Source organism: Oppia nitens, unplaced genomic scaffold (genome assembly GCF_028296485.1).
Source record: "Oppia nitens isolate AA-2021 unplaced genomic scaffold, nextdenovo-longstitch-racon4-pilon3 scaffold8_pilon_pilon_pilon, whole genome shotgun sequence".
NCBI lineage: Eukaryota > Metazoa > Arthropoda > Arachnida > Sarcoptiformes > Oppiidae > Oppia > Oppia nitens.
Window position 1 is genome coordinate 2,779,422 of NW_026533252.1, and position 20,607 is coordinate 2,800,028.

Here is a 20,607-nt window from a genome sequence, read left to right on the forward strand (position 1 = left end):
AATACAATATTTTTATTTAGATTTTTATGATATTTATATATATTTTAACAGTATTTTATAAGTTAAATAGTTACTAAATACTGTATATATTTTTATATTATCATTGATTATAATTTTAATGATTGCAAAAAAATAAGAGATTAAAATATTAATTATGTTATCCTAATATTATGTTATTATTTAATTGATTTAATTAATTATTGATATCAATATTATAGTCCAAATTAATTATAGCGTTCTTCAACAATGTATTCAATTTTTTCAAATCAAATTTATTATAAATGATTGTTTTACCGTAATATACAGTATATATCGCTAAATTTAGGGGACAGTTAGACAGCTATCAATACGAACACATACATACACACACACACACAGCCGACACACGCCATGCCTATGAAACTCAAGCCAATTAATGATCCCGAGAAAGTGGAATTGAAGAAGAAGGACATCGATAAAACAATGAAGTTGAGGTCAATTGAGTCCAAAGAGAAGGTGACGACTAAAGACGGTAAAACGGAATTCAAGAAAGTGAGAGCCAAGGATGACGCCGTCAAAGAAGCCAAACAACAAAAGTTTAAAACAATTGCATCCAAGTTTGAGATCCAACACGTGGCCGACAAGATGTCTGAATCCATCGAAAAGTTGAAATCACGACAAATATATTATATCGGAAAAGGCGATAGCAAACTGTTCTGTGGAACAGTCCTACAGGTAATCCCACCGGAAACCTATGCGGCCATTGGCGGTGGTATCTGCACGTATAGCACCAAAGCACCCATCGATAATAAGGGGTTCAAGTTTGAAAAGGACCGGCAAATTGTCGTGAGAGTAGGCAAAAAGGCGGCCGATTATTTGGTTATTGTCGGTGCCAATGGTTGCGTGATTGTCGAGTCGGGCGCCTCTCTATTACTTAATATGCCAGTGTTTGTCGTCGAGCCTACCGGTGATTACTATTTTGTAAATCACGGCCAAAGATTTGTCAATTTGGGTCCCGGCGCTCATCTGGTGCTGTACACCAAAGAGTCGCCCGTTTTATTCATTACCGTACAGAAGACCGAAAAAATAGCGGCTTCGTCACTGAAATCGGCTGTCGTTAAAAAAACCGATTCAAAAGCTAAGTCTGAGGACAAAACAAAGAGTAAAGAGACTAAAACCGATTCAAAAGCTAAGTCTGTGGAGAAAACAAAGAGTTCTGAGAGTAAACCCGATTCAAAGGCTAAATCTGTGGACAAAACAAAGAGTTCTGAGAATAAAACCGATTCTAAAGACAAGAAATCGGAATCAAAAGAGTCAATTATGAAAGAAACTAAAGAAAGTAAAGACCTGAACATCGGATGGAATGATATGAATAAAAAGGAGACCAAAAAGGAGTCAAAAGAGGCAATGAAAACGGAAACAAAGGATTCGGAAATAGAGAAATCAGAGACCGAACTGTCGGTTGGAAACACTATGTCCGAGGCATTCAAAAGTGAACCGTCAAACACAGTACCTCCTTCTTCTTTTCGACCACCGCCTCCTCCACCACCTCCTCCACCGCCACCTCCACCACCACCGCCTCCTCCATCACTACCGCTGCCGGAATCTGCTGTCCTCGAACCTCCACCGCCCGAACCTATTGTTACCGAACCCGTACCGCTGGTTGATGTTGGTGTGCAGCCTATTGCCGATGCCGCTGACAATCAACCAAATAAAAAGTTTTGGCTATGGATACTGTTGGCCATCGCCTGTATACTGGCGCTCATGTATGCGTCGAGTTGATGAAAATGTGGTCAAAATTGGAAGAAGTGATAAATGAAAAGAATTATTATATTTTTTATATTTTATTTGTATGTTTACAAACAAAACTAATGTCTAGTAAATAAAAAATAGTTTAGTTAATTGAAATAAAATTTCTAATTTTTTGTTGATCAAATATTACCGTAATTATCGGTAATATAGAAAAAAAATTAAAATAATTATATGATTTGATGGGATATGTTATAATAATTTTTTACGAGTATCTGACCATCGAAAGTACGGCCGAGTCGGCGGACAAACCGACAATCAATGGACTGTATGCTCCCGACAGCCATCAAGAAAACTATCAACTCTTTACTTAAAACTCAATATTTATTTTTGTTGAACTAAAAATGTAAATATTTTCAAATAATTAACTATTTATTATCTCTTTTTTAAAAAAAAAACTAAATATGAATTTATTATAGAAAAATGTATTTAAATCTACCGTAAATTTTTTATTATACTAATTTAAATTTGTTGATTTTATAACTGTATATAATTTACTTATATTTTATATACCGGTAATATAAATTTATATTTTATTTATTATACTGTATACTAAATTATATCAATACATTTTAAAATGAATAAACATAAAATTTAGATTTTAATTTAAATATAAACTTTAATTATATATGTATTTTTAACTTAAATCAAGTTTATGTTTAAGAAAATGTTTAGTAAATTATTGGTTAAAGTTTTACAATCAACTAATTTTTATAAATAATTATTAGTAAAGTATTATTTTCATTAAATTATTTTTCGTTTTTACTGTTAGTTTTATTAATAATCACAAAATTGCAAAAAATAATTAAATTTTTTATTGTTATTACCAAATAATGCCAATTCTTAACCTAAATAGTCTGTTATTTATTGTTTAACATTTCTATATAAAAAAAGTTAAAATCAATGAACATATAAATACGGGATTGACTGAACTGCGGTCAGCAATGGGAAATTCTGCGGTCGGCTAATACTCGAATACGGTAGGTCAGATGTTGCGGTCACCAATAGAAAAGTTGTAGAGGACAAAAAGTTTATGTTGAAATGTATGGTCAAAAAAAATATCTGACCACTAGGGACCACATAAAAAAATTAAAACTTGTATTTTATAACTAATGATGCTGCGGTCAGCCATATCTCGAATATGGTTGGTCAGATGTTGCGGTCACCAATAGAAAAGTTGTAGAGGACAAAAAGTTTATGTTGAAATGTATGGTCAAAAAAAATATCTGACCACTAGGGACCACATAAAAAAATTAAAACTTGTATTTTATAACTAATGATGCTGCGGTCAGCCATATCTCGAATATGGTTGGTCAGATGTTGCGGTCACCAATAGAAAAGTTGTAGAGGACAAAAAGTTTATGTTGAAATGTATGGTCAAAAAAAATATCTGACCACTAGGGACCACATAAAAAAATTAAAACTTGTATTTTATAACTAATGATGCTGCGGTCAGCCATATCTCGAATATGGTTGGTCAGATGTTGCGGTCACCAATAGAAAAGTTGTAGAGGACAAAAAGTTTATGTTGAAATGTATGGTCAAAAAAAATATCTGACCACTAGGGACCACATAAAAAAATTAAAACTTGTATTTTATAACTAATGATGCTGCGGTCAATGATTAACTGGAAAACAGTGTCAGATCTTGCGGTCAAAGATAAAATTGTTGTGGACAATTAAAAATACAATTAATAGATTTAGGTTTACAAGGGGATCTATAAATAAAATTTAAATTTTTTATTTAAAAAATGGCGGTCAGTGATTATCAGGAGAATTATTGTTCCTTTCTTTTAATTGTCAACAACTTTTATAGATCTGACAATAGTTCTTTAAATAATCATTGACCGTCACTTTTATAAAATAAAAAATAAAGGTTTTATTTGTAATGTCGGTCCACTGGTTGTGTGACCTAAATTAGTTTAAGTGAATCATTGTTCCTAACTTAATTGTCTAAATCTTTTATTTGTTTAAAAACAAGATCTGACCACTAGTTTTACAGTTAATCATTGACCGCAATTTTTTTTAAAATTTTTTAAAATTTTTTTATGTGGTCCCTAGTGGTCAGATATTTTTTTTGACCATACATTTCAACATAAACTTTTTGTCCTCTACAACTTTTCTATTGGTGACCGCAACATCTGACCAACCATATTCGAGATATGGCTGACCGCAGCATCATTAGTTATAAAATACAAGTTTTAATTTTTTTATGTGGTCCCTAGTGGTCAGATATTTTTTTTGACCATACATTTCAACATAAACTTTTTGTCCTCTACAACTTTTCTATTGGTGACCGCAACATCTGACCAACCATATTCGAGATATGGCTGACCGCAGCATCATTAGTTATAAAATACAAGTTTTAATTTTTTTATGTGGTCCCTAGTGGTCAGATATTTTTTTTGACCATACATTTCAACATAAACTTTTTGTCCTCTACAACTTTTCTATTGGTGACCGCAACATCTGACCAACCATATTCGAGATATGGCTGACCGCAGCATCATTAGTTATAAAATACAAGTTTTAATTTTTTTATGTGGTCCCTAGTGGTCAGATATTTTTTTTGACCATACATTTCAACATAAACTTTTTGTCCTCTACAACTTTTCTATTGGTGACCGCAACATCTGACCTACCGTATTCGAGTATTAGCCGACCGCAGAATTTCCCATTGCTGACCGCAGTTCAGTCAATCCCTATAAATACCGGTATAAATACTAAATAAAGTTTTGTTAATTTTTTTGTTGTTTTTTGTTGGCATCAATGAAATGTTTTTTTTAAAAAAAGTAATGTTTAGACTCCATAAATAATTTTCAAATAAATATTTTTTGCTTGTTTAGCTATAAATTTTATTTTAAAAAATTATTTCAATTCAAATGTCAATTTAGGGATATTTATAAGTCGTAAAGAAATGTTATTTAAAAATATTTAATATATGGTAAATAATAATAAAAAATAATAATAATAATAATGAAGAATACAAATAAAAGCCTAAAAAATAATGATAAAAATGTTATTTTTAAAACTTTTGTTAATTTTTTATTATTATTGCGTTAATGGGTTTATTTGTCTATTATATTTGTTGATTATAATTATAAATAGTATCGTATTTTAATCAAATAGTGATATAACGATTATACTAAACATTTTAAAATTTTATTATAATACTAAATATTTTAATAATTTTATTATTTGAAAAAAATTAATCGAAAACTACTTTAACTGTTTTTTATCAGTTGATCGCCAGAAAAAAAATGTTAATTATTAACAAATAAATTACATTACATTATAATATGTTTGTTAAAAAACATTTTGAAAGTCATAGTGAAAGTGAAGTCGTTTGATAAAAAACAAACTAATTTAACATTTAATAAAAACTTGAATACCTGTTCACCTAATTTTATTATGTGTTTGTATGTGTCCTAAGCTAACCTACCTGTGCCCCAGTAAACAACACACACACACATACACAGTCTCTCCTCCTAAGGAAGCGTTCGGTATGTCATGTATTTTACATATTATAAAGTTTATAAACAATTTTTATTAAATTGAGTCAAATGCTATCTAAAAAATTAATGCAGTTTTTGTTATGTCAGTCAGTCATGTATTTTACTCTCGATTTCACTGGAAATATGTGTTTTTCTCATTTAGTTGGGACATACCTGTCCTTTGCTGTTATAATATAGTAATAATTTTTTGTGTGTTTCAAAAACAAATATTTTTGCATTTTATTAATTTTGTACTGTTTGTTGTTACTAATGTTGTTGTTATTAAATTTATTTTAAATAATAATTGTGAAATTAAATATTCAGTAGATATGTATCTTAAATTGAACTATTAAAATGTTACAATCAATTAATAATTATAATTAATTTTTTTTTTAATATAAATATTGTTCAATTGATATCAATTGGATATTATTTTTTTAAGAAAATGAATAATATTTAATAAATATCTAAATAATTATTTATTTAGATTAATAATAATAATTTAAATAATGTTTTCATCGATATTTTATTGTAGAAAAATATTTTGATAATTAACAAAAAGTGATGTTAATATTTGTAATTTTCTATATAATTATATTTTATTTAGCAGTTTATATTATATTTAACACCGAATAATAATTATCATTAATTACAAAAAAAATATTTATTTAAATCATAGTAGATATATATTTATTTTATCATAAAAATATATATTGTTTTAAATATCATATAATATAAAATAATAAAAATTTATTATACTTTTACAAATAATTTGGATGTGTCTGTATGTGTGAAATAATAAGTGATTAAAAGTTTTTAAAAAATATATAATTTATTTTTTTCATTGTGTGTTTCATTTAATCATTACGTTTCAAACGGAAACTTGAAGTGAAAATTACAAATAGTTTTATAATTTATTTATTTTATTTTATTTAAAAAATATATTAAAGGTAAGTATCATCAAAAAAATTATATATATATTGTTTTTATTATTAAATTTTTTGTAAAAAATAATTATATTCTCACTACTCATGTATACTAAACACAAGTGTATATGTATTGTCTATTTTATAGCCAATAAAATATCAATATATATGACATGCAATACAAGTGTATGTATAAAGTAATAGCAATAGCATTGAATCAGATGTTTACTGTAAATGAGTGAATGTATAGTAATATTATTATTATTATTACTATTACTATACAGTTATTGAACGACAATTGCAAACAGTGTTTACTGTATTGTTGTTATGTTTTTATATACATATCATATATATTATCAACAAATTCAACAAAACATTTAATGATTACAAACTATATTAATAATAATAACTGTTATTTTGAAATGAATTATAGTATTCATTGATATAAATGACTAAACTTTTACTTTCACTAAACCATCGATGACTTAATATTGTGTAGTGTTGTTGACAACAACAACCACAACAAGAGTCGACTATAAATAATCAATTGATTGTCACCTAAATTGTCGGATCAAACATCTGTTTATCTAAATTTGATTTATTTTTATTTATTTTTTTTGCTGAAAAACGCCTAACGATTATCAAATAATAATATGAAGAAGTCATCAATAATATGGATATCCATTGCCTTTGTCTTAGTATTGATGGGAATGATATCACTAATTGGTTTACCAATTATTTTGGTTAAGATAATCGACTCGAAAGTAATACTCACTCCCGATGGCGAATCCTATCGGCTATGGCGTGATCTACCGGTTCCCATATATCTTAAGTTTTATTTGTTCAATGTTACCAATGCTCAACAAATACAGTCATCGGGAGCTAAACCAGAGCTGAAACAAATCGGACCGTTTGTCTATCGGGTTAATGTTAGGAAAGATGGCGTCAACTTTACCGACGGCTACCAATCGGTTACGTTCAACGAATTGATGACTTATCACTTTGACAGACAATTGTCTGTCGATGACCTGTCTCTTAAAGTATGACTAAATTTTTAATATTTTGTTTTTTGGATCAATTGTTTGATTATATTTCTATAAGTTTTTTTTTGTGAAATTTATGTCAATTTTTTTAAATCAAACATTTATTACAAACAATATACAGTATAATAATATTAGTTATTATTGATAATAATATATATATATATTATTATTATATAGTTTTGCAATTTTTATGTTATGAGACAATTGTTTTGTTTTATTTATTTTTAAAAAAATTGATTATCTGGTGATTGAATATATCATATCTAATATTTTAGCGATGAGTTCAAGTATTTCTGACTTTAAAATATGTTTGCTATAAATAGCAATTTTAATAATAATAATAATAATAATATCATAATTACAATAATTTTTAATACACTTATATTTAGGACATATAAATAATCAGTTGATGATAATTATTGACTGAAATTCAAACAAACAAATAATTGTTTGTTTAAACGATTGTTATATACAGAAAATTTTCTGTTATATGGTATATAAATATATATTATTTTCAATTATATTTTAGTTTAGTTTCATTCAACATTCATTTATGAATTTTTTGTTGTGTTTTTCAAGTTTGGATTTTTTTTTTAAATATAAAAACTACTTTTCAATATTAAAATGTTATAAAATTAACATAATGTCAACTATATATTTAATAGTTGGCAATGAAAATGATGTGAAGTATTGCTTCAGTAATTTTCCTAAATATATATTTATAAAAATAAATTGTAGTTAAAAAAAATAAGGAGAGAATTATATACATATAATTAGTTAATGGAAATAAAAATATTAAGTTTCTTTACATTGAAAAACAAGTTTTTTTGTTGTAAAGATATATTATATTAATTATATTTTGATAGAAATTACTTTATATTTTACTGTTTAATCAACAATTAGACAATTAAACAATTAGACTTGTTTATATGATATAATTATAAAAATCAATTAATAAATTTAGCTAGTTAATTATTTATATAAGCTTTTTCCTTTACTTTTTAAAATAATTAAATTAATATATTAGATCTATTAAAGTATGACTAATAATAATTTACATTAGATTAGTCATCATTAATTATTTTGACATTAAGTTATACATCAGTAATATATAATTTTTATTTGAAGTTTTATTTAATTTTTTGTTTGTTTATAAATATTGATCATAAATTATGATATCTGTTTTGTGAATTTAATTTCTAGATATAAATTACCAGTAATACAAATATTATAGATTTTAAAAAACAATTTATTTCACATGTTATTATTTTTGTTGCATTAATAATTACATAATAATTACACTTATACTCAGTACTTATTAGTTGGAAATAAAATCTTTATTTAAAAAATTAATGAGATTTAAATAATAATTGGCTAAAAAACCTTGAAATCTATTCAACAAATATAATGTTATAATATATTGTATATAATTTTAGATAACAACATTGAACTCGCCGTTGGCCATAGCGATGACACTGATGGAAGATTTGAATCCAATGATGAAGATTATGGCCACAGTATTGATCCGACACATTGACGACGACTTTTTTGTTGAAAAATCAGTCGAAGAACTATTGTTCGACGGTTATCCCGATTTGTTGACCAAATTGGCGCCACTGTTGAACCCGAAGATACCGTATCAGCCATCGTTTGGTTGGATGTACAAGAAAAATGATACCTACGATGGACTGTTCAAAGTGAATACTGGTAAATCGGATATCAAGAAAGTTAATGCTATCGAGACATTCAATGGACAACAGGAGCTAGACTTTTGGTCGGGCAAAGAGTGCAATACATTCAAAGGTGCCAAAAATGGTGAACTATTTAATCCAATTCCCAGCTCTGATAAGACACTGCTATTGTTTCGCACAAATTTCTGTCGAGTACTGACACTGATCTGGAAGTCGGCCCAGAAGTCACAGTACGGCGACCTATCAGTGTATCGCTACTATCCTTCAGATAATACATTTGCCAATTCCAGTGATTATCCGCCAAACAGTTGTTATAAGCCAAATAAAACCCGAACGGAAGTCAAGGATTTCGATAATAATGAATTAGATTTGAAGACTATCATCAATCGTTTGGAAAACTTAATTGTGACCAACGATTCCGATATATTTACACTTCTTGAAGACACATATATGGGTTTGTATTTCATTGTTTTATGTGATCTTCAAGAATCAGAAGTTAATTGTTTTCTATCTTTTTTTTCGACAATAGATTACAAATTGAATGGATCCAAATATTTTAAAAACTTTACAGACATAGACGTCCACAAAAAATATCGTGAATTTCCTTCGGGTATATTTGATCTGTCGGCCTGTTATTTCAAAGCACCCGTCTATATATCGAACGCACACTTTCTAAATGCTGATCCCTATTATCTGCAAACAGTGTCGGGTTTGAAACCCGATCCATCAGTGCATCAATCATTTCTCGACATCGAACCAATGACTGGTACGCCAATTGAACTACAACTACGAGTCCAGATCAATGTTTTCATCAGTTCTGTGGCCAACTATTTTATCAAATACAAGAATATGCCTAAAATTCATATACCAGTCGTTTGGCAAGAGTTTACCATTCATGCGACCGACGAACTCGCCAAAGACCTGCACTGGAAGCTGACCGGACCGTTGCTGATCACAACAATTGTCTCCTCACTACTGGTGGCCATCGGTTCGCTAACATTACTCTATTTTTTCATAAAACCTGTGATAAAACGATGTCGTAATCTGAGATCAACCGATTCATTAATGATCGATGAGAACCCAGTGGTTGATAATTGTGATACAAGTGCTTTGATCGATGATAGTCAACCTACGTATTCATAAATATTGATATAATAATTTTTATTTTATTTTTTGTTATCGAGTTTATTTCAAATCAAATTTTTCTATAATTTTATTTGTAATAACTTTCAATTACCCAATTGTGTCATTCAATTAATTGATTTAATAATTATAGTATTTACAAATACGTATACATGTATATGTGCCACAAAGTAATCGTTACGTTTAATACTAATTCACTAAAGTTTTTACTTTTATTTAAAAATAAATAAAATACGATAAATATAATAATCTAATAGACATGAGCTGACCGGTAGTTAACAGTTTCAGATTATGTATAAAAAAAATTTATTACAAACTTAAAAAAAAAGTTTAGATTGAATTTTAAAACTGTTTTTTTGTTTGAATTATTATTATTATATACTATAGTTGATTAGTCTATAATTATTATTTTATTTTAATTCATTATAATTTTTTTATATATAACTTAGATTTTTATACTGCTGTCCGAATACAAGTTAATTAATAAATTATATATTTTATTTATAAATAATATACATAATTACTTTATTCACTTAAATGTTTTAAATACAGTTTATTTAAAGTGAAATAATAATAATAAATTATATACAGTTTTAACTGCAGTCAACAAATTTATTTTATATTAATAAACAGCATCACTGACTGACTGCATATTTATTGTTTTATATTTATAAGATTTCAATGTCAGATCTATTTATAAAAATGTTTATGTTATCAATGATTTTTAAATATAATATAATTTCAAAAATTGTATGTTTTGAACATATTTTTCACTCATATTTTGTTAGCTGATAATTGCTATTATTATTTTAGTAGCTCTCACCGAATTTTAATTGATATGTAAATATTAACAAAAAATATATAATTATAAAAAAAAGTTTTGTGAATAAAATATGTTGTTTTAATTATATAAACAATGAATTTTATTTCCTTATAGATATTTTAGGTTTTATATAAAGTAAAAAGTTTGCTGAATAATACTGTAGTTTCAATCATAGGATACGTAAGTGAAATATAATAATAATTGTTTTTTCATTTCTAATAATCAGGTATTTCACAGTTTTATTGATAATATATAAATTAAAATTAAAGTAAAATTTTAGTTAATATATTTTATATATAATTATTAATATTTAATTTTAAACTAAATAAAAACTAATATTATAAACTAAATAGATTTTTATCAAATTTTATGGACCTGTGTGTGTTTGTATATAATAATATAATCATCTTTTTATTTCTAACATTAATAACTTATATTTTATGCAACAAAATGAATTACATTATTCATTAAAAAAAATTATAACTAAATTGCGTGATAGTAAATACATTACTGGATAATATGTAAATAATAATAATAACAAAAAAGTTTGAACACTTCCTCTATAGATTACCAATTGACTGATATACTGAATCCATATAATAAAATATAATAAATTTATTTTATAGCAGATTTTGCAAACTAAATATATAGTTAATAATAATTTTTTATATCATATTCAAAATTATGTTCAAAATTTTATGTTGTATTGATAACTAATGGGTCACTTATTACAAATTAGTTACTACTAGTTATTTAGTATAAAATAATCACTACTAGTATAACCACGAAATATACGATGAAAAATGTTTTTATAAAATTTGTGAACATTTTTAAATGTTGTGTTAATTTTTAAAAAAGTATTTTGTTTTGTTTATTTACTAATTGCATTTGAATTATTAATATACAGTATTATGTTATTATATTGTTAATGTTATTAACTTATTATATATCAAATTGATGATAAAATACAGTACTTTTACACTAGAGGTAAACAAAATTAATAAGTGATCGATAAAAGTTTAATTTTTTTCCTATAACTTAATATATAGTAAAAAATTATTATGTAAACATGAATTGATGCTAAAAATATTTTTTTTTTAATAGAAATATAAAATTTTCGTTATAATCATCTAAACTCATTTTGAACTTATAACAACTAGAAAGCTATTAAATGTTTAGCCTAACAAAAAAATAAATAAAATGATTACCAAATGTGTTATAATGTGCTTATAATTTGATGAATTTGCTATAGATTTTGCAAAATCAGTTTTTTAAGGTATGTATCATATCAACAACAAAAAAATATTTTGTATTTTATTATGTAAAATTTTTAAAATTATCATGATTATTTAGATTTGTATAAATATCTAGAAATAAATATACCTATTTGACAATATTAAGTATATTAATAACTAGTCGACAACAAAAATATAAATTTTATTTTTAATTGAATAGCTATTGTCAAAGATGGCAATCAGCGATATTGATTTTGAAGGACAATAAAATCAGACAGTAATAGACAGACAGACAGACAAAAAAATTATGTAATAAAGTAAACGTTTTTTTTCAGGAAAACACTAATAAATTACAGCATTATTATTATTACAGTAGTATTAATGATATTATAAACATAATTATATTTATCAATTTCTCAATAAATTGTGAATATGAAAAACAATTGAAATTTAACAAATTAGACCTTGATAGAAATGTGTTATAAAATATTATTGCGCAAAAATGCTCACTTTTCTTATTTAGAGTTATACTATATTATTTTTTTAATGATTTACAATTAGGTAATCTATACTAATTAATTTTTTTTAAAGTCTAGTAATACTAATTATAATATAGCATTACTAATATAGTTATAGTAATTAAATAGTATATATTTAAGTATTTATTTGTATAAATTAAATTTTATTTATAATATAAAGTATAATATATAGATATCGATAAATAAATAAGAAATTGTATAATATATAAGTAAATTAATTAATTAGACGCCAAAATTTGAAAATATATTTTTAGTATTTTTGATTTATGCAAACACATAATAATAATAATTTTTTTTGTTACATTCAAATTAAATTCAATGTGTTTTTGTTAGAAACGTTGATAACATTGATGAAAATGTGAGCCCAGAAAAATAGGAAGTATTATTATTATTATTATATTTGATAAAAAATAAATAAAATTGAAATAAAAATTACATTTACTGGAAACAAAACTAATAAAAATTTGTTGATAAAAAAATCCCAAGTTCAATGTCAATTTATCACTATTCAGATTACAGTTATTAATATATTATATTATATTTAAATCAAGTTTTTGAGAGAGAAACACAATTTGTGATGCAATAAGTCGTATATATATAGTGACCAAAAAATAAAAAAGTTTTAAACTTGAAATTTTCTAAAAATGTTTTTTGTAACAAAAATAATTAAAAAATTATAAAATATTGCAATTTTACATATAGAAAATAATTATTTATTATTTAGTAAGTTACGTTATAAATAAATATTGTTTATTGAATATTAAATTTTAAAAAAATTATAAATTAAATAAAAGTGTCTAGTTGTATTTTTGGCAACACATATAAACACACTGTATAACTGTTTTTCCTTATATCAGTTTCAATGATCACGCAGTTAGTAATATCTAAAAACTTTTTTTTGTTGTTGCTATTTATTTATTAATATTTGCTGATAAATTATATGAATTTGCATAAAAAGTGCATCAAATAGTTTTATTAAAATTTTTATTACATTTATATACTCTATATTTGCATTAAATAAATTAACTTAATATTAATAATTTTATTTGCCTTCTAATTCATTTATATAGTTTTGTTTCCCTAAAATCACTTTATATTTGTGATAACTATATAATATTTTTGTGTAATTTATTTTTATTATATCTCATTCATAGTTAATAATGTTCAGTGAGTTTTGCATCGAAGATCTTAGCTTATCATTGAATGTCATCAAAGACAACAACAGCAACACCGCCAACAATGCCATCATCACTGTCGGCAACAATGGCAACAAACCGATGAGGAATGGGATCGACTATAATGGAGTCATTGGGAAACTATGCGACAAATACCGGCACCAAATGATGGCATTCATGAAATCTGTGCCACACATGACACCCACACCTTTCGAGTTGAATGTCAGACACAATAAAGTGAAACATCATCTGATCAGTCAATTGCAAGAGTTTCATATGAATAGCAAATCAATTTGCATCAACAATAATATCAATAATAGCAATCATATTGTTATTATTAGTAATGATAATACTAATAATAATAATGAAAATCAAATTAATAATTGTAATAATATTAATAATAATGACAACAATGTTGTCGCCAACGGCCGGATCAGCGATGAGTTGGCTATACGACAGGCTGTCGAGCGATGCGATAATGAATTGGACATTATATTCAAAGAGTTGGCCAAAGATAACCGTTTGGAGTATAGGAAGTGTCAGTTAGGGTTTACCATTGGCTGGAAGTGTAATGTCAATCAACCAAACTATTCGTATAAGATGTTTGACGACAGGTTTTAATAGATTTTTTTTTGTCTGTTTCTGGTTTTGCGGTCGAAATCCAAAACAACCAAAAAAAAAACTTTCATTAGATGTCTGCAAAAAAATGTTTAATTAGTCATATATTATAATAATCAGACATCTGTATTATACATTGAGCTTATATATACATAGAATATATTGAGAAAAATAATAACTAAATAAGTATAACTGATAATCATATTTTTGCATTAATTTTCAATTGATAATTAATTTTTAGTGATGTTATTGGTTTGTGATTAAAAACATCATATTATTTGAAAATCTAATTTTAAATATGTTATCAAATACTGTATAAAATGCTATTACCGTAATATAATGTCTAGATTTATATATTTATTATTTATATTACTGTATATTCTATTATAAAAGTATCTTTTTGTTTTTATTTCATTGAATATATATTATTATTTTTTAATTTAAAAATACATTTAATATATTAACTCTATAGACTTTCTAGTATAGAGTATATATATGTGAATATATAATGTGATTTATTATCTAATATTTTTAATTTACCAAAAAAAAGAAAGATTATATTATATAAACTCTTTCTATTAAATAACAGTAGAGTTATTGATTTGCATAATAATAATAATTATTATTATTATTACCAGTACTAGCAGTAGTAGTAGTACTGGTATATATTGTATAAATTAAAAATTGTTAGCTATAATATATTATTGCTACAAAATGCCAAATAATTTCAATTTAAATAAAATTATACTATTAATAATAATACAGTAAACTTAATTTAAATAAATTGCTTAAACATTATTGTTTTAGACTAAACATTATATTAGTCCAAATTGAATGCTTAAATTCACGAAATTGATAGGATATACAACACTTATTGACTTTTTTTGGGGTCAACTCTATGGGTGCGGCCTTTTTGAGAGTCCCAATAGACACCATATTTATAGGTTTTCCTATTATTATTATTATTATTACTTATAATTATAATAATATGAATAGAAATTTTAGTGTATTATTTGTGTCTGTTATATTATTTTAATTTGTCTTGGTGACAAATTTAGATAAATCATGTTATTTAGCTTTAATAACCTATTGGTTATAATTAGATTTTAATTAAATTAATGTAAAGTACAGTACGTACAAGTTGTGTGCATATTTTAAATATTAATTTACTGTCTGAGTTTAATTGGAAATTTTTGATATTTTTGATATTAACAATAATAATAATCTGGGTCAATTATCTAGATTAAAATAATCAAGAAATAAAAATCTAACATATTCAATTTATGTTTATATCTATTGTACATTTTTATAGTAAAACGATTGTGTTATTAATTTAATTTTATAATAATAATATGATATTTAATATTTTATTTTTTATGATTATTACTATTGATATATAATAGTTGTTATATGTCTATATTATTGGTAACTTAAGGTCCTTATTATAATTAACTGTCAAAACAATATTTATTTTCAAAACATTTGTTATTGTAATTTATTATAATTAAAATTTTTTTTAATGTACTAACAACTAATGAAAATATAATTTAAATAAAATTATTTCACATTATTTAAAAAAATGTTTTTCAGTGTTTTATTAATACTTTATGGCTTAATATTAATATAGAAAAATGATCAAGTAAAATTATTTAGATTAATATTTGTTCAAATAGTATTTATATAAAATATTTGCCATAGATATAATCAAAGATATTTTAATATTAATTTTAATATTATTTATTATTAGTATTGTTATTGACCTTCAATTTTGGTTAATATTTATTTATCTGAATACAACAATATAGTTATTAATATTGTATTATTTGATTTACAAATGATAAAATTTATGTTGTATAAAAATTAATGATCCGGTATTATTTATTTTTGTTGGTATTCAATTATTAGATAATTTCCAATTAAATAGACTATTATTAGTTAAATTACAATTTTTAAATAAATTATTAAAATGTTGGACATTATTTTGCATTTGTTAAGATAGTTATGTAACAAATATATTAAATACATAAATATTAAATGAAAAAACAATAATTATATATAATACTGTATAATATACAGTGTATATATATAAATATAATACCGTATATTGATATATAATTCATATATTTAATAATGGTTTTTTTTGTAAATGTTTAATTTTACTTTGAACATGATCAACATTATTATTTATTTACAATATTTTTTTTTTATTGAACAATCATTAATAATATGACAATAAATTTGTTTTTTTCTGCATCGATATTTAACATTGATAAATAAAACTAATATATAAATAGTTAGTACTCTATTACCTGATATCATAATACATACAATAGTATATAAAAAAATACTGTATTTCAATGCCTTAATATTTTGTATGCAGTTATTAACGATTATTACTCTGTATATTAAATATATAGATAATAAAAACAACAACAAAAAATTATTTTTATGTAATTCTGGGCGTAATTCTGCGCAAACAGTAATAGTTATAATCAAATAGATATATAGATATAAAGAATATTATGACTAAAATACCAGAATTTTCATTACTGGATATTATATTTTTCTATAAAAAAATTGTTTTATATATAATTTTTTATTCAATACTACAGAGTAGACATAGTCTAGTCTATTGTGTCATATAAATAATTGGGACTTTTTTTTCGGTGAGCTCTCTATCTCTATCTTTCATTTTGTGTGAATAGTATATAAAATTATTTTTATCAGTTTAGTAGTCTTCAGCAGAAATTATTATTATTATTATTATTATTATTTAATACAATTAACTGTTTGTTTGTTTGTTATCCTCCTCTTACAGACACAAAATAAAATGCAACAAAATTTATTGATGACAATTGAAATTTTGTTGATATCGTTGCTGGCGATGAGCAATACGATAGCTGGTGACAACATTTTGTCAAATTTGGCCGATTTGGCTAACATTGGTAACTGTGGTCTACGGGTTAGTGAAAGTGAAGATCTGAAACAATGCAAACAAAAGGTTACCGAAGATTGGAAACTGGAAACAGATGTCAAACGTCAGGCCTGTTGTCAGCCGATAGCCTTTCTGGACTGTACTCTCAAGATTGCTAAATCAGTTTGCAATGACCAGGAATACCAGCAAATGTCAAAAGTAGAGAAGTCAACCGTCCAACAGGCGGACACATCCTGTCTTATCTATCGTCAAACTCCATCCCTGTGCGGTACCAATACTATACTACCGATCTTTTCGTTTATTATAACCTTAGCACTGGTAGTCGTAACTATTGGCTAATAATCTTATTTATTATATATATATATATATATTACATATACTAATATATAATTTATATTTACATTAATAGTACTGTATATCATAGTATTAAATATAAATATAATTTTGATTTGTTTATTTGTCTCTTATTTATTTTATTATTAATTATTTTATTGAAAATATTAGATAAAAGTTTTTAACAAAACATGTAACAAACTACTTGTTATTATATTATAATATATATGAAATATTTATTATATTAAACAATTTTAGTTATATTTATCATAGGTTTAGGAAAATTAAATTATAATAGTTATAGTGATATTTTATTAGTTAATTTTTTTATATAAAAAATTATACAGTTAATAATAATAAATAGATTGTTATTTTATAAAATTATTTATATTCATGATTAATATTTTCAATGTTATAAACAAATTCAACTAAATTTTTAAAACATTATTGTATTGTTTAAAACAAGCAGAAATTATTTAATATTTGTTTCATACAATATCTATTAATAGATTGATGATTTCAGTTAACTAATTTTATTATAATTAGATGCTTATTATATCATACAGTATATACTATTTATTATATGCTTTCTAAATATGGCTAAAAGCATTTCAAATGTAAATAAAATTTTGTATTATTTCGGGTATTTAAATAAATTTTATTACAATAATTAAACTCAAATTTTCAAATTAGTTGTTTGACGTTAGTTACTATTTGGAAAATACTGTAATTTTAATGTTTATTCTGATTATAAGTATTGTTAATAGTAATAGTTTTGTAATTAAATATATAGAAATTAATATTAATGATTATTACCAATGAAAAATAAAATAAATGTTTGCTTAATACAGTTTGTTTAACATTTAACAAAAAAATAATAATATTTTTATTGAGTTATTTATTATAAAATTTATGTCATTTAAAATAATTCATGTTAATTATTTTATATTTTATTGTTTTGAAATAAAAAATAATTTTAATTTTATAAAACATAAATCTACTTATATACTCTATGTATACTGTAGTGTATTGTATATGTACTCTATTGTTAGTTTAACTATATTATAACTTTAAAATTAAAAAAAAGAGTTATAAAGAGAAAGTGCAAAATTGGCACAAATTTTGTTAAGTATAACAAAAATTAACAGTTAAAAGGTTTAAACAATTATAATATGTTTATAAATAACATTATATTATAACAAAAGGAGGATTATTAAAAGTCTAACAATAGTCGACAATAAGTATTAAATTTTGGAGGTTAACATAAATATACAATATATATATATATATATGTTTATGAGATAGTAATGTCATGTTTTAAATAATTCAAGGTTTACCATAACGTAATGAAATACACGACAAAATTTATTTATTTATTTTTTAAAATTTGACTAACGATAAGATTTTGTTAGAAAAATATTTTTCTAATTCAGTACTAAAAAACTTTTTTTTCCAGAAAAAAAACTACAGTATATATATATATATATATTAATATATATATGATAGAAATGAAATTTAATTCATTGGCCAAATATTTGATTTTTAAACTTTTATATATAAAAAAATAAAAAATAACATAAAATTTATTGCAACCCTACAAATGTCATTAACTTTTTAGATTAATTTTTTTTCTCTCAGTGAAAAACAAACTTTTTTCCAAAACTAATGAAACTCATAATATATATATGTTTGAGTATTTGCACAAAAAATAAACGATTACCAAAAAAATAAAAAATAAAAATACATTATATGTTGACAAATATCTTATTAATATTAATGGTTTATATTTATATTTGTGGGTTTTTGTGAATATGGATTGACATTTTATAATATTAGTTTTTTTAAATAAATATATATATATATATATATATATTAAAAATATGATTTAATAGTAGTAAACATTTATTTTGATGCTATTTATAATCTACATTCTCTCTCTCTCTCTCTCTCTCTCTCTCTCTCTCTCTCTCTCTCTCTCTTTCTCTCTCTCTATCTTTGGGTACTTTCCAATAGACTTACATTATGAAAGACACTTCACATGAATAGTTGTGACGAACAGTACTTTTTTTTTATTTGAATCAAAGCCACGAAATACCATCAAATACTTCATATTATAGCTTATATGTGACTAAAAAAGTCATAATACGGTAATCATAATAATAATAATAGACATGAATATACAGTAATTTAACAAAATAAATAGTTATACTGTATATAACAGTATAAATCTAATAAAACAATAAATTTAGTTTTTTTTTCTTGAATTTATTTGTCATACAATTTGTTTATGCATATCAACAACAACAAAATTAAAGACTAATTTATAAATATTTATATATTAAACACATATTGTAATATTATATAATTTATTAAATTAGTAAATATATTTTTAAAAAATTATTTTTATTAACTACTGTATTACTTATGACAGCCATCTATTTTACTTTTTAAAAAATATTAACTATAAAAAATTATTAAAAATATTTTATCATTTTCTAATCTTGTTTTTTATATAATAATGGGAATAGATAATTAAAATAATTTTTTTTACACATAATTTATTAAGTTTTATTTATATTAAGCATAACATAATAACTATTAATAATAAGTAATTTACACATTTTTAAGATAAACATCTATATTAATAGTAACAACAACAACAACAACCATAACAAAGATTGTTGTTTATTTAATATATTATTATATAATATGATTTTTTTTTAATTTGTATATAATTTTTTTTCTTAAATTTGCATCACACACACACACACACACACACACACACACATACATACATACATACATACATACATACATACATACATACATACATGCATGCATACATACACATATATACATACATAT

General features: G+C 23.8%; 3 protein-coding genes across 3 annotated transcripts; all 3 read left to right on the forward strand.

The window, feature by feature from the left end:
• The first annotated feature begins 6,546 nt into the window (after window positions 1–6,546).
• Window positions 6,547–10,353, forward strand: LOC128964191 (protein croquemort-like). Its single transcript, XM_054310749.1, has 3 exons — window positions 6,547–7,247; window positions 8,687–9,395; window positions 9,471–10,353. The coding sequence occupies exons 1-3, from the start codon at window positions 6,861–6,863 to the stop codon at window positions 10,082–10,084; spliced, it is 1,710 nt and encodes a 569-aa protein (XP_054166724.1). The 5' UTR covers window positions 6,547–6,860; the 3' UTR covers window positions 10,085–10,353.
• A 696-nt stretch (window positions 10,354–11,049) lies between these two features.
• On the forward strand, window positions 11,050–14,610 carry LOC128963994 (myb-like protein D). The gene is made up of 2 exons (XM_054310548.1): window positions 11,050–11,087; window positions 13,836–14,610. The coding sequence occupies exon 2, from the start codon at window positions 13,842–13,844 to the stop codon at window positions 14,475–14,477; it is 636 nt and encodes a 211-aa protein (XP_054166523.1). The 5' UTR covers window positions 11,050–11,087; window positions 13,836–13,841; the 3' UTR covers window positions 14,478–14,610.
• Window positions 14,611–17,089: 2,479 nt separating this feature from the next.
• On the forward strand, window positions 17,090–17,748 carry LOC128964380 (uncharacterized). The gene is made up of 2 exons (XM_054310970.1): window positions 17,090–17,140; window positions 17,293–17,748. The coding sequence occupies exon 2, from the start codon at window positions 17,305–17,307 to the stop codon at window positions 17,746–17,748; it is 444 nt and encodes a 147-aa protein (XP_054166945.1). The 5' UTR covers window positions 17,090–17,140; window positions 17,293–17,304.
• Window positions 17,749–20,607: the final 2,859 nt, after the last annotated feature.